This window comes from Micropterus salmoides, unplaced genomic scaffold (genome assembly GCF_014851395.1).
Source record: "Micropterus salmoides isolate LMB-PRFRI ecotype aquatic unplaced genomic scaffold, ASM1485139v1 Ms_hic_scaffold_22, whole genome shotgun sequence".
Classification (NCBI taxonomy): domain Eukaryota; kingdom Metazoa; phylum Chordata; class Actinopteri; order Centrarchiformes; family Centrarchidae; genus Micropterus; species Micropterus salmoides.
Window position 1 is genome coordinate 24442491 of NW_024041373.1, and position 16034 is coordinate 24458524.

The 16034-nt window shown below is 41.3% G+C and overlaps 1 protein-coding gene across 2 annotated transcripts in view; it reads left to right on the plus strand.

Moving 5' to 3' along the window:
- peli1b (pellino E3 ubiquitin protein ligase 1b) overlaps positions 1-15797 on the plus strand; it is a 47382-nt gene extending 31585 nt beyond the window's left edge. Inside the window, exons 3-8 of one of the 2 annotated variants that reach the window (XR_005447209.1) lie at positions 4029-4158; positions 5202-5303; positions 5933-6130; positions 7537-7725; positions 11502-13474; positions 13579-15797. Coding sequence is in view for 1 of the 2 variants with exons in the window: in XM_038737123.1 (XP_038593051.1) it covers positions 4029-4158; positions 5202-5303; positions 5933-6130; positions 7537-7725; positions 11502-12080 (1198 nt within the window). In the remaining variant the exon portion in view is untranslated. Of the gene's footprint in view, positions 1-4028; positions 4159-5201; positions 5304-5932; positions 6131-7536; positions 7726-11501 lie in introns of both variants that reach the window. The other variant, XM_038737123.1, reaches the window with a different exon arrangement.
- Positions 15798-16034: the final 237 nt, after the last annotated feature.

Sequence of the window (16034 nt, forward strand, 5' to 3'; positions counted from 1 at the left end):
TCTCTAAAGTTATTTTCATCTGATATTTAACTGCAAGCTATATTTCAGAACGTTTTTTAACAAATTAAAAAAGCCATTTCAAAAAGTGGTGGAGACATGTCCCCAGCGTTTAGTCGTTCGTCATTTGCGTTTGCTAGCTTGCATTATTCTTCTACCTTGTTTTTGTTGCGGCATTGTTACACTTCTTTGCATGTTATCGCAGCCAACTGTTGATCAGTGTCAGGAATGAATGATTGCATGTGTTTTGATTGTGTAGTGTGTCTCTATTCTTGTTATGTGATTTGTGTGGACCCCAGGAAGAGTAGCGGATGCATTTTTTTGCATCAGCTAATGGGGATCCTAATAAATCAAATCAAATCAAATGCATATCATGTTAACGACGTCTCGCAGGTGTGTGTGGCCATGTGCACAGTACAAACAAATCGGGGACCCATTCATAAAAACATTGCTCCATAGCGCTTAATGGTTTGTTGGAAATGCGCCTGTAGGCCATCTTGCTTGTCTTCTTTTGTATAGCACTTTTTAACACAAAAGTCATGGAACACAAAGTGAAAGAAACACTAGAGGCAGGGTACGTTATTAAAATAAAATAAAATAAAATAAAGATAAAGATGATTATAAAATACTAAAACAAGGCAACAGAAGAATAAAATAAAACAATGTATCAGTAAAACAGACTAAAATGTAAGTAAATAAATAAATAAATAAATGAATCAAATAGATAAATAAAATTTTAATAAATACAAGTCAGCTAAAAGCCTATTTAAAAAGATAGGTCTTTAGTTTGCTTTTAAATATATCAACATTCCATGCTGCCCTTGGGTCCTCAGGAAGGCTTTTCCACAGTCGTGGGCCGTAATAATAAAAGGACGTCTCACTATGAGTTTTTATCCAGACTTTATGGATAATTAAAAGGCCACTTCCAGAGGACCTGGGGGTTCTCAAAGGCTCATAAGCTAAAAGCAAATCTGATAAATATTCAGGACCATTAAGTGACTTATAAACTAATAAAAGGATCCTAATCTTAAATGAAGCAGACAGGTAAACTTGGTGTAATGTGTGGTGTCTTTCTGATCTGGTCAGAACACGTGCAGCTGTGTTTTTAAGAAGTTGAAATGTATTACTGTTTTGGGAGACCAGAAAGCAGAGCATTACAGTAATCAATCCTGGAGATAATAAGGTGCATAAGTGTCTCTGTATTGGCTTGAGAGAGAAATGATCTTATGATTCTTAGTAATGTTTTTAATGTGCGGCTCAAAACTGAGGTCAGGCAATTGAACCCTGTGGAACACCACAGTTTATTTTACATCTTCTAGATAAAAAATCATCGATGCTTCTGTCTGTAAGATTTGGTTTGAAACAATTATCAATTATAAACAGTACCAGAGGCCAATCAAAATGCGATGTCTGTCTAAAAGAATTGAGTGATCTTTATTATACATATTTGGTTGGTGATTCTGTGGTAATACACCCCACCCATATGGTTCTCCCAGCAGGCTGAAACAAGTGCTTGGATTTTTCTGAGTCTCCTGTGTGACCAAGAACAGACTTGCGCATGCAAATACAAATGGAGAACCCCATCAACACATAGCACAGTGTTGTGTCTCACCTCCTCGCCAACCCCCAGTCCAACATTACCATGTTTGAAGCCGAGTGATGCTAATGGCCTAATCCGGAGGAATGCTGCAGCGTCTCTGGGGACGGTCTGTTTACAGGCGTACTGGACATCCATGTGGCTTTTTAAACATCTTTGACGTCACTGGATACATTGCAGTCCCTTGAAAATCGATCACTGTCTGTGTGATTTCTTATTTATATAGTAATTGTGTATCCACGTGCACTGGCAGAATATTGTTAATTTCACAGCAGCCTCTACCTTTAGTCTAATAACCTTGTAATATTAACACATGTAAACAGAGTTTATGTTTTTATAGGTTATACTGTATACGTGGTAGCTTGTTGCTGCAAACTGAGCTTTAGTGTTTGGAGGGAACACACACACATTGAATTACAGAATAGAGTATCTGTCTGCACACACAGACTAACTTTTTCCTTACTCCGGTCCTTCCTGCCTCACTGTATGAACAACTTGTATGCACAAACACATAAAAACACACTAACTTGTTCAGCTTTTCTACCATTGTTTTGAGAATATTTGAACACATGTATGCCCTCACACATTACTTCGACCCATGGGAACCTCGGTTTGAACGGCCAGCAACACTTTCTCCAGCAGAATGCTCTGCCCTCTCTCCGGATATGGGCTAAGCTTATGCTCTTGCCATGGTTACTCTTCCCAAACGTTGCTGTGGCGCTTTTCTTTCACCATGGTTACTCATAAACCCTTCCAGTGCCGTTTGATCCCTGCAGATCTGCTCTCTCAGAGAAACATTTTGCCCTGTAGGCTGGGCGTCCTTACAGCCTGTCTGTGCTGTCTTTACGGGACTTAGTACAAAGGGTGGTTTCATTTTTAAGAGTCTGATTGGTCAAAGACACTTTCCAACTGTGTTGAGGTTCTGTACAGTATGTCGACTTCTGCTGTACCATTGTAGCGTTTTATTTTGTTATTTAATACTTTAAAGAAAACTTTTCAGACATTACACATGCGTCTGCAGGCCTGGTTCAAAACCATGAATCTTTGATTACTGCTTTTATTGACATTGTTGTCTGTGTTGTTCACTATTTCTGAAAACTTAAAAGTTGGGTTTTGAAAAGTTTTGGGTAATGATACATGCTGTGAACGGTTATTGTCTTCTTATTAAAAAACCCTTGACAAATTATTGTGTCACCTTTTTTGATATTTAGACACTTTTTAAAAGAACAAGACCCCCAAACTTAATGACTACAACATTTAGTATTACTGGATATTATTCATAGCGTAAAACAAAAAAACGAAGGAAGCAGCTTAATCTCTGATCATGTCTGGGCAGTGAGTTATCGTATTGGATTTAAGTATAGTCGCAGTACATCAGTGAAGCCAGAGGAGTCCGTAACGTCTGTGGCTTCTAGATGTCATAACAATGTTAAAGTAGCGAGCTGTGTTTATTCATGTGGTAATGTTTATAAAGCCGTGGTTCTGTTAGCAGGGATATCACTTCACACTGCAAAGGCTTATCTAAAACATGTGTGTGCAATAAAGAATAAAACCTTGTGTAACCTCTGTATATTCAGAGGATGTCAACTGGTTATGTTTCACAGCAACCGGTGTGCTTCATATACAAACATTTATACCTGAAAACTCAAAGTACAGCTACGTTCTTTAAATCGTTCGCAGCTATAGAAAATACGCACTTTCATACCCCATCCATTTTAGTTTATTCTTATACCTATCTACTAATTTTGCTTTTGTTAATCACTTAATGTTGTTGTTTATATTATTGTTGTCAATATATGTGTTGATTTTTCATCCTTGTTACCTCAGTGTTTAAGCCCTGTAATAATATCAGCTGCAGACGGGTCAGTTCTTAGAAACACATGAAGGCACTGTTGATAAACTGAAAGGTGGATGGAGATGATGAATGTTTTCTGAACGTTTTCTTACTTTAGGATATTAAGCAGGACACACACACACACACACACACACACACACACACACACACACACACACACACACTTTCACAAAGACACAGTCACTGTGCTGTCGGGAGTCACAGAGAGCTGATTCTGTTGGAGGGAACCCTCTGTTTATTCTCCTTTCCTCAGCCGTGTATCAGCTAAATGAGCCTCTTTGTGTGTTTATTTTCTCAGGCTTTCTGAGCTTATGTTTGGAGGCTTTTGTTGTTTATGGGACACGATGTGCTTTTGTAGAAAAGTATGTATGAAAAAGTATAGGGTGCTATTTATGTGTGTTTGTGTGTGTGTGTTTGCTTGCTTCTCAGGGGCATGGAGGGTGCACCAAAATGCCTCAAGCATTTTCCACAATGACTGTTTTTCCAGTGTATTATACAGCTGCTGTTCAGACAATAATACCCTATTGTTTTGTGTGTGTGTGTGTGTGTTTATGTTTTTGTGTGCATGTGTACGTGCAGGTACAATGGCTCTCTGCCCAATGGAGACCGAGGCCGACGTAAAAGCCGCTTTGCACTTTGTAAGAGGCCGAAGGCAAATGGAGTGAAACCCAGCACGGTTCACGTCGCCTGCTCTCCACAGGCAGCCAAGGTGAAACACACACACAAGTATTATTTAGTCATCCCAGGGTTCACAAAACTGCAGTCACTGAAACCCTACACATCATCAGTTTCAGTCCTTTAGCTGAATGTTTATGCAGTGATATATGTTTTAAGTGAGTTTCACAACCAAAGTTTTCATGAAACACATTACACACATACAGAAGGACAGTACAAAAATATCAGACAACAGCATTCTTTTCTCCTTCTCGTCTTCGTAGGTGTATGATTTTGTTTGTCTGAAAACACATAAAACACACCCAGTTCAGTGGATGTGGCCTGCGCTGCTCCACCAAAGGCTTTTGTGAAATTCTGTTTGCTTTTTGTTCTGTGATAATTAAGTGTCACACACCCATCAACACTAACAGGAAAGGGACAGAGTTCAGCAAAGCTTCCCTGAGTTAGCAGAAAAAAAGGAAAAAGAGCAGGTACAAGGCTTGGTCGAGGTTTAAGAGGTATTTGAACAATTTTTACATTGCATTTAACTGGAACATGCTGTGTGTGCAGTGCAAGGAGTGTTTTCTTGAACGTCCTGGGAAGTTATAAAGCCGCCCAGAACTCCTCCAAAATCTGTTAAATGAACAGGGGATTGTAAGGCGTGTGTGTGAGAGGACCTTTTGGTTTTTTGGTTTAACATCTGTACTTTGTGGATTCTCTGTGGACACAAACATCTCTGCTCTCAAACACACATAGGCCGGGCTTTTAGTTAAAGAGTCTTGAAGAGTGATTGTGCTTTTCTGTCCTTTGGGTGGTCCTGAATGACCAAAAAGATGTTGAGGCTGTGTTAAGTCCAGCTAGTGACTACATAACTGAACTTTTCACCCACCCCCACCCTTCCTTTGTGCATCTATTGTTCTCTGTTAGGATCCGTGAGCAGATGTCAGAGGTGTTTTTGCTATTAAGCACGTTCAGGGTTCAAGCCTTGAGTATATTTAAAGTGATTGGTTCAATTTGAGATCGTCTTTATTTAGCCTCCTTCTCCCTCTGTTTACCTTCTCTGTATTCATCTGTACTTTTTTCCTTCTGTCCCATCAGGCCATAAGCAACAAAGACCAGCACAGCATCTCTTACACTCTGTCTCGAGTCCAGACGGTGGTGGTGGAGTACACCCATGACAGCAATACAGACATGTTCCAGGTAACGAGCCTCAACTTTTACCACCAGCACTGACGTTTTACAACCAGTTATAGTCCTTACTTTTTCCACTGCACTGTTGCACTCACCCATACAGCTTAAAGGGTAACGTCTGTATTTTTTAACCAAGACCTTCTTTTCACATGTTTTTGTGTCCGTGTGACGAACTGCGACCAGGTTCAAATGTCTTTTTTTGGCCTTGGAAACAACATTTGGGAAAGCCACCACTCTTGAAATGGGATGTATACTTATTTCAAGTAATAAAACATGTGTTCAACATGTAATATCATCTTTCATCTTAGTCAGACTTGGAAAAAAAGGTTTTGCTCCTGGATTATAAACGTTACCCACAGTGCACTTTTCAAAATGTTTCTCCAAAGTCGTCCTGTTCTTTTCCTGATTATAGCATTACCACTCTGGGAGGCCATCCTGTACGGTGATTATAGTACTGTAGTGATGCAGGTAGCTGTCTGGGGCGGCGAAGTACCCATCATCATAGTACAGAATGTCCTCAAGGTTGTTATGGGTTTAATGCGAGTTAGCAATGCATGTGAACCAGCTGAACCTGTATGCAAGGTCGTCTACCTACCATGTGAAACTTGTTAGAACACATTTCGATCTCTCTTTACCAGATCGGTCGTTCGACAGAGAGTCCCATAGACTTTGTTGTGACGGACACAGTGGCGGGCAGCCAGAGTAACGCAGACACCCAGTCGGTCCAGAGCACCATCTCGCGCTTCGCCTGCCGCATCAAGTGCCAGCGCACGCCACCTTACACCGCACGCATCTACGCCGCGGGGTTTGACTCCTCCAAGAACATCTTCCTAGGGGTGAGCTATGTTTTCTCTGGTAATTCAGACACATGTAGGTGAGTGTGAGAGAGTAAAAGGCAGAAAGATGAAGGGAGGAAGCAAAATAAAGGAAAAATAGAGATGAGTCATTCATCTTGTCTGGTAAGAGGAAAGAACTTTTCCTTTACAATCTTTGACCTGTTTTCTCTTCCCAGTCGTGTTTGCTTTTACTTTTAATGTCAGAAGCAAACATCATTCTTCTTCATTGTCATGACAGCAGAGGGACAACAAACTAATGTCCTGTCAAAGTGTCCTTGGCTACAACTTAAACATGCTCAATATTAAAAAAAAGGGGGACTCTTATAATTTACTTTCCAGTCTAGGTTTTTTCCAGCTGCAGCCTGTCATACCGACGTTTTGGCATCCGTCTTCAGTGTGTACAACAAAATGCTGCTGCTAAACAGCTCAAGAATGAAGAGTGGATTTGCTGAGAGAGTTGGCCAAGTTCCAAAATAAATAACAATATACTGTTAAACTTAAATTAAAAGTCTCAATTAGACGCATGTCCCTTTTACTGGCCTGGTGTGGACACATGTTTTGACAAGTAAACGCAGGTCTCAGTTAGACGCCTGGTCTGGTTTTTATAAAAGTTCTCTGGATGTATAAAACCTCTTAGAGTCAGCGGGGTCACCTGCTTGAGCTACTTCTAAGCTGCTTAGATTGTGCATACATAAATAAGTGTTAAGTTTGGTCAATATGGATATTCCACACATTATGACATTGGTTAGATTGGGCTGGGCAATAAAACAATAATGATAATAATCAGGATATAATCAGGATATCAATAACAATACAACAAATGTTTAATAAATATTTGATTTAATTTGAATCACAAATGAATTTGAACAAAAAATATTTTACTTAATTTTACTTATGCAGATTTGTTAAAACAATTTTTACAATTGTTTTAAATGTTCTACCTCATATTTTACATTACATTTATTAATTTAGCTGACGTTTTTATCCAAAGCGACTTACAGTTGCTATATATGTCAGAGGTTGCACGCTTCTGGAGCAACTAGAGGTTAAGTGTCTTGCTCAGAGTGCACAGTGGGGGATTGAACCTGGGTCATCAAGTGTTTGTTCTGAGCATAAAGAGCAGTGGCTTCTTCAACTTTCACCTGAAAGAAATAATGAATTGACATTTAAAAGGTGCTAAATGAATTAAAGGCCTGTCTCAAATATAGGCAGGGTGGGTTCAGTGATTGAAGCTTGGACTATTAAGTGAAGTGTTACAGTATGAATGACAATAAAACTTCTCAAAGTTAGATGACTAAGTGACTTATAATACATGATGTAGGCATTATCGATTTTTGATTCAGGGCTGCATAATAACCAGTTATCCCCGTCCTGATCGCACCTTCTCATGTCTTCATTTTTCTCAGGAGAAAGCTGCTAAGTGGAAGACGCCTGATGGTCAAATGGACGGGCTGACCACCAACGGCGTGCTGGTGATGCACCCTCGAAACGGCTTCACCCAGGACTCCAAACCCGGCGTCTGGAGGGAGATCTCGGTCTGCGGCAATGTTTTCACCCTGCGGGAGACCCGCTCGGCACAGCAGCGGGGAAAGATGGTGAGGAAGAAATGCATAACATGTCGTACCAGGTTCACCGAACAGAGATTACTACTGCTGAACTACTGAAGAGAAAGAAAGACTATCTCTGTCACTCAGTCAGCGGGAGGTCAGTCAGAGCTTAGCATCACCAGGAGGTTATCGGGATGACAAAAGGTCCGACTGTCAAAGCCGTGTGTAACAGGACCTTGTAAGGGGATCCTCCAGTTGACGCCAGGGCCTCTCAGCCAATCACAGCGCTCCCGCTGCCTCGTCATCGTGGCTACCTGTGGCATTTGTCTGATTGGATTTAGGTTGTTGGTGGTGTGTTTAATTAGTTCTTTCTCCTCTCTTCCTCTCCTCCACACTCAGCATGTCCGCAGCTCGAGCATTAATCCGTCTCTTTATCTGGTGTCCCACCTGTTTTCGTTTCTCAACAGCTCTCTTATCTCCACCTGGCCTGTTACCGTCCAGGGAGTTAACCGTGTGTGCATAATCCACCACTATAGAAACCAGCTCATTATTTCACACATGATTGACAATTTAGATAGTCGGCAATGGGAGAGCACCTATATTCATTATGTACGGTTGTGGAACATGATGGGGTTTAATTGTCATGCTGAGTGCACACAGGAGTGGACAACCGTGTGTCTGCTTGATGGTGATGCAGGCACAGAGATACTTTTTGAGATGATGTTTATTTGAGGTACTACTGTGTAGATGTAAAAATACATCATAGACTCACATTGGCATTTGCAGATTAGTTAAAGTTAATTTTTTGGTCTGCCACAGCATAGATATCTGCTCTGTTAACCAAATGTCCTCCTTTCAGTTTCATGATGCCACCGTCTATTTTCACTTTATCGGTTTGTCAGATTACTGTTAGTTCTCCGTCTACGTAGATGAAGAACTTGTTTCCAAACAGCCAATAAATAGCGTGACTGTCACTTTGAACAACATTAGCTTCCTGCAACTTAACTTGTTGAACGTTCGACCAAACAATCACGGGGGGAAATGTGCACTGCTAATGTCAGTCTGAAAGCTAGTCAGCTAATTAGCTGCTCAGCTGCAGCACAACAGCATGTAAAGCTACCTGCGAATTTCCCTTTTGTGTGTTTAGATGGTGATGTTCTTCAAAAAATCACTGTTAACAACACGCTTTCTGCCCATGACAGTTTTAGTTAGTTTGTCTCTTGTTCCCTGATGAAGCTCAGCCTGTCAATCAAACACAAACAGGGCTGCGCCGCCTCCAGCCACTGAGACGAAAAAGGAGCATTTCTGATATTTAGCCAAAAAATCTATTAACAATACATTTTTCACTGCAAAAAGGGATGACTAAATATGATTTCAGTTGGACTCAAACAAATACAGTCATGTTAGATTTTTGTAATGTGTATTACAGCCTCCCGTCGATGCCTTTGCGAGCACACAGCTCTCTAAATGGGTTAAGTGTCCTGCATTTGCGAAGGTTAACAGCTGAAGGACTTTCTGATTTATTAGGGGGGTAAAACATTAGTCTCAGCAAGTTTGCCAAAAAGCAATCCGCGCTGACTTATGTGTGTGTGGGTGTGTGTTAAGTTTGTGCGGTGTGTTGAATTCATTTTGGGTTTGAAAACCCCTTGTTTGTAATGTTGCCTGTCCTAACATCGTTCTTAAAAATATATCCATCATTAGAAAAACAAGACACTACTACTGAGAGGAAACCGTTTCAGCTACAAATAACATTTCTGTTGTGGATGTTTTTATTTAATCTAAAGCAGTGAACAGCAGGTGATGTTCGGTAGTTGTTGTGAGGTAAAGACACATCACTTGCAGGTTCCTTTTAGTTTTTGGACAGACTCACTCGGCCTTGCCAGCAGGGCAGCTGGTTGCCCTTCTGCAGTTGGACACAAGGTTGAAGCCAGCATAATTAGGAATATCTTATAGTGCAGCACACGCACACACACAGTGGGTTTCCGTGAGCCTGCTGCGGGGGCTGTTGTGAAGTATAATAAACGAGCAGAGTACAGTGTCTGAGCTCCTGCCGTGTTTAATAAAAGCTTTTGTGCCGATAAATGATTCGTTTCTGTGTAATTAAATTAGAGCTGTGTGTCGAGTGTGTGGCTGTTTACGTGGATTGAATCGACCCGAAGCACTCGGATCATTAAACTTGAGTGTGGTTATTTATTGATTAGACAAACAGTTTTTCATATATGTGTCTTTTTTGTTGACGTGGCGGCAGGTTAATGACTAGAGGAGCAGCCTTGTGACCTAAATGTTGCTGGTTTTGATATGAGCTTAAGCAGCTAGGAAAATCGGAGCGGGACGGGGGGCAGCAGCAGCAGCAGCAGCAGCAACAACTGTTTCCCTCGAGCGAGACGCTGAACTCTTCCCCTGTTCCAGTTGCTCAGCTTGTGGTTTTGCTGCATCAGTGTGAAACAGGGCATCGCTGACATAATTAAAGAGCACACGTGAGCTCAGCGAACCTTCCCCGGGATAAATGAAGGTTAAAAACTTGTGACCAGGAGGGACGCATCACCCCGTGGTAGAAATGTGTTTTCCCCGAGACACACCAGCGTGATCTCACCAGAGACCCTGGGAACTGCTCTGCCCCTCATATGACTTTTTAAAAATAGTTTATTATGTTTTCTCCCTCTCTGTCATCCTGCTCAGTCTTTCTCTCTTCGTCCTCTGTTTTTTTTCCTCCCAGATGTCCTCTGGTTATCTAAATGTTTAAATCCACCCCCCCCACACACACACACACACACATTGTTGGTCTATCATCATTCCTCATGTCGTTTTGCCTCCAGCTGTCAGTCCCCTGCCTCCTCCCTGAATCACACATCTGTCTGAGGGAGAAATGCCTGCGTTACACTGCCACCTACTGTGCTCAGATGAGTACTACAAACTTCAGCGCTCTATGTTTTGAGCAGGCAGCAGTTATTTATTCATCCATCCTCTAAACTGCTTATACTTGAGCCTGTCCCAGCATGCATCTGGTGAGAGGTGTTGGTACACTTGGGAAAGGTCGCTAGTCACACATCACAGAGGCGGAAATAAATACAAGTAAAAAAGACAAACGGGAATAATTGAAAAAACCAACCAGTCATTCTGAACTGAAGATTTTAGGGTTTTTTGTTGCACAAAACAAGACGTTTGTTGGGCATTTTTAAAATTTTGTTGGCTTTTCATAAACTAAAGGATTTAAAAAAATAATCTAGAAAGATAAATTATCTAAAAAAGCATTTAGTTGCATCACTAATATTGTCATCTTACAAGGCCATGTTTCAGTTTCCATTTGTAGTATTTTGATAAAAGTAAGGCTGGAATGAACGAATAAACTGAAAAGTCGCTGCATGTATTTTGGTTCTTTTCATCTCCAGGGACGGCAGTGTGGTTCGCTCGGTCGCTAAATATCAAAAACCGTTTCTGTAGATTGACTGCTATGAACTAACTATCTTTGGTGATCTCCGGACTTTTTATCCAACACCATCAAGAGGTTTATATTTTTCTGGCTTCTCTGGAAATGTACAGATGTTCATGTTCTTCAGAAACAGTTTAAATTTGTCATGTAAAGTTACTCATGCTGTAACTTTTTAAACGCAGTGACCTATAAATATGACATTTTTTAGGACATGCATAAATACAGCAATTAAAAAACTTTTCCAACCAAAGGTCTTTCTTGGTGCACCGGACGAAACTCTCATTAGCTTTCAGACTGTTGCTCTTCCTCGTGTTTGAAGTTTAGTGACACCTGCTAAGTTTTTATACGACTGTCGTCTGTAGCTGCCCGTCTCTATAACCTCTCTCTGTTGCAGGTGGAGACTGAGAGTCAGGAGCTGGTCGACGGCTCTCTCATCGACCTTTGCGGTGCCACTCTGCTGTGGCGCACAGCTGAAGGCCTGGCGCGCACTCCCACCCTCAAACACCTGGAGGCGCTGCGGCAGGAGATCAACGCAGCCCGCCCGCAGTGTCCCGTAGGCTTCAACACGCTGGCCTTCCCCTCCATGCGTCGTAAGGACACGCCGGACGAGAAGCAGCCCTGGGTCTACCTCCAGTGTGGCCACGTCCACGGCTACCATAACTGGGGCAACCACCGCGAGGAGAGGGAGGGCCGGGAGGGCCGGCTCAGGGAGTGTCCCATGTGCAGAGCTAAAGGGCCGTATGTGCCGCTGTGGTTGGGCTGCGAGGCAGGGTTTTACGTAGACGCTGCCCCTCCCACTCACGCCTTTAACCCCTGCGGCCACGTTTGTTCGGAGAAGACAGCAGCCTTCTGGAGTCAGATCCCGCTGCCGCACGGCACACACACCTTCCACGCCGCCTGCCCCTTCTGTGCCCAGCAGCTGACTGGTGAGCAGGGCTACGTCAGACTCATCTTCCAGGGACCCCTCGACTAGCAGGAAACACTTCCCAGCATCCTCTGGGAGAGGCAGAGCGGGGAGCTTTTCACTGAGACACTGGCCTTGCAAACGGGGAGCTACCCAGATTTGTTTTCTTTCCTCTGCGGTTAAGATAAAACAGACTTTTTTCTGGACTTTTTGTCTCTTTCTCATATTTAAGTGACCTTTGTATTGCTTTTTCATGAATGACAACAAAGATTTCTATATTTTCATGTGAAACCAGAGACACAAAAACCAAACAAAGAACACTGCTGGGTTAAACGTTTTGTTTGTTTCTCTGAAAGAACTTTCAACAACAGTATTTTCTAAATTACTAACACACCGTAGTGCAAACAAACGGTTTTTATTCATGTTTATTGTTGCAATATTCATCTGTGTACATCTCTTAGAGCTAATTTAAACAAAGATGTTTATTTAAGGCCCCTCGCTTCATCTTTTATCTGTCAGATATGCCTAACTTCAATACTATTTAGCATTTTAATTTGAAAACACAGTATATTGTTAATCAGATATAAAGTTCTGGGTGTGTTCTGAGGGTTTCGTTCTGTGTCTCTCCCCCACGTTCACCTCTCAGATCTGTTTGTCGTATTTATACACCCCGTCCTCTGGCGTGCTCTCACTTTGTGTGTGTTAACCCTTCAGTTATACTTGTCTCTCATTAGGCATCACCTCGGCCTTTTCCACATTCAAAGCAATAGATTTGGAACGGAGACCTCCTAAAGCATTATGGGAAACAGAGTCTTCTAGGCGTCTTGTGTAACGCTCAGGCAGCCTGAACTCCCTTTAAAGTCCGAGTGAAACGTTTTCTCTGGGTGAGTGAATCTTTTCTGATCACAGGTTAGCCACGATAACGCAGCTATGTAGCTAATGTCACAAATTATGCAGACACACACACAAACACTAACCGGACCCGGTCAAATACCTTTTATTATATTGAAAGTGGAAACAAAAACAGATGATGGTTTGGGGCTTACTTGCACAGTTGCAGCAAGAACAATAATACATATTTTGACAGAAACAGAACTCTGATCAGTATTAGTTCCAGTTTTAAGTAATAAATTTGTAATAAATAATAATAACTTTTGGTATCTTAACATCGTAACTGTTTCTAACTGGCATTTAAATGAAATTAAACTTTCATTACAGCCTGTATTGTGTAAGATACTGTTATCGAGAGTCACCCACGAGTAACTGTGCGTCCTATTAGGGGCTGATAATGATTTAATTCACCAAATCATGCATGATTTTAAACACTAGTCATGGTTTGTTGAGACCTAATGAGTTGAGAAGGAAAGTCATATTGCTTCTCTTTTTTTCTCTCACCCGAGTTGTAACAGTGCAAGAAGCCCCGTCCACCTCATTCATCGAGCAACTGTAGCCGTTTGACTCAGGTTTGATGCACACGAACACACGCATGGCTTCAAGCTACACTATTCTCTTTACGGATGTGTGTTTGTGTTTACTCATCAGGGTTTAATTTGTGCTCTCCAAACAGTGTGTTGAAGTGGTCCCCATGGAGCATTTTATGGGGATGAGCTTTACAGTGTGAGTACAAAATATCGGGACTGCCTGGTTCTTTCTTTGTAAACTGAAAACTATGATCAGAACTGTTATGTTTATACTGTATATTCTAATAGCTTTCCAATAACAGGGCTAAACGGTTGTTTTTATATTAACACTTGCTGTTTACGGTGTCTTAACAAGCTGTAGGGGGGTTTTAAGAGGTGACAAGCGTGTCTTGTTTAAAGCTAAGTAGACTACAAATAAAGGCCTGCAGTCTAATTAAACATTCATTCTGTGAGGAAGCCAAACAGCATAAAGAAACTCTTGCCTGTCTTTCGGGTCAATAAGGTCTGTGTGTGCAGTTGTTTGTTATTTAGGTCCTTCCCAAACAAGGCAGGCAGAGAAAAGTCAACTTCTACTTCAACTTTGTTAGTTTTCTTTAATAAGTTTAACAGTTTGGCCCACAGTAGTGCTAAATAATATTTTTTTTAAATCAAAATCAGACTTTTACTTTTATTTGTTATTTTTAATATATTTATGGTTCATTTTATGCCTTTTTATTTTTTTAGATAGTCATTAGCAAGATGACATGATGGGGAACTACATGCAACAACAAATGTCCCCGCGAATCAGAGGTGTTGCAGTTTATGGTCAGCGCGTCAACCCCAAGGCCACCAGGGAGCGCCGGGCTATGATTTTAATTATAACTTTAATAATTATGTGAGATTTTTTTCCTGATATAATAACAGCTGCCACCAACAAATTTACTCAGCTGTAGATAATTAAGGTTGGACCTAAAAAAACAAGCAGCTGCATCACTTTATTTTCTCCACTTACGTGCAAACAAGATAAAAACTGATATACTTGGTACACTCGTACCTAGACCTGCAGTTTCATCTACAGAAAATGATCACAATATGGATCAGATACATTTTAATTTGAATAGTTCAACTCTCACCTTCAAAATCTACATCTTTTGTTTTTAGATGACAAAAACAAACATACGATAAAGCGTATATATAATTTTCTTTAGATACAATTTTGTGAGATTGACATAAAAGCATCGTGTCCCACTTCTCCAAGTAATGACCAAACCGTCCAAATAATTTAATCAGTATTGTGAATATTATCAAATATATCCTGAATGCATAAAAAAAATGTTGAAAGTAAAAGGACGTCTCCAGAAATCATAGCATTTATATCCCATGACAACCTGGGCAAACTCCCATTTGCTGAGGAAGATCATGTGACACGATCGAAAGCTTGAGTACAGCTACTAAATGGACCTTGTGGTTATTTCAGTTACTCTTTAACACGAATGTAAAAAACAAACAAACTGTAAATTAGTCCAGACCCCTTCACACTACCTCTATAATAACAGAGACTATACTGAGACTAAATAACGGGTTCAGAGAACGCAGTCCTGATGTTTTGTGAAAGCTAATTCTCCCAGACTCCTGCTGCGTACACACAACGCATCCCACAACGCCACTGTGGTCCGTCCGGCTTCCTCGTGCAGCTGATGTCGGCGTAAGAACGAGACAGCGAGCTTCCCAGCAGCGAAGCAGCTTCCTAACTGTCCACAACATGTTCGTCAGGACACACAAGAGCTTGTGCAGGCATCACGTGTGTGTGTGTGAGAGAGAGAGAGAGATTGTAATTTATGTGTTTATGATGATTGTATGTGTGCGTTTGTCTGTCCAAACTGTAGTTTTCATTTTCATCACCCCAGTGGTCGGACTGCAACACACACTAATTCACCTCAGGGAGAAAAACAATCACCTGTGTCACATCTACAAATACACACACACACACACACACACACACTCACAGCTAAGGTCTTCTGAGGTTACCTCATAAGTATAAAAAAAAGAGTAGCCTATATTCTGGATTAAAGGTTTTGTGTCTTGCCTCTCCTTCATCCAGTATTGTTGTGTTTTAAGGACTCCGAGGCGCCGTCTCTCTCTCTGTGGATAAAGTGTGTGAGTAAGGGCTTCACTCAGTCTCTGCACTGTTATCTCAACCCTGTTTTTAACACAAACACACGTCCGTCCTCCCCGCCTCCCACCACTCACTCCTCTTCTTCTTCTTCTTCTTCTTCTTCTTCTTCTGTCTCCTTGTGCTTGTAAAGGCAAAAGCGAAAGAATGTTTCCAGCAAACACTTTTTTCTTTTCTTTTGGTAACAACAATAAAGTGTAAAAGTGACACGTTTCACGGTGTGCTGGGTTTTATTTTCTTCAGCAGTGTGATTTGACCACAAAGTCTTTTTGTTTTGCAGCTCAGAACCAGGTGGATGTTGTGCAATAATGACAGCCAGGAAGCTGCAGTGCTTTGTTGTTTTTTTTCTAAAAGAAAAGGAATTCATTCAGCACATTTGTGAGTCTTCAAGATGGCTTCCATGTCCTTTAAATTTAATATAAATAATACAATAGGACATCACCACAAACT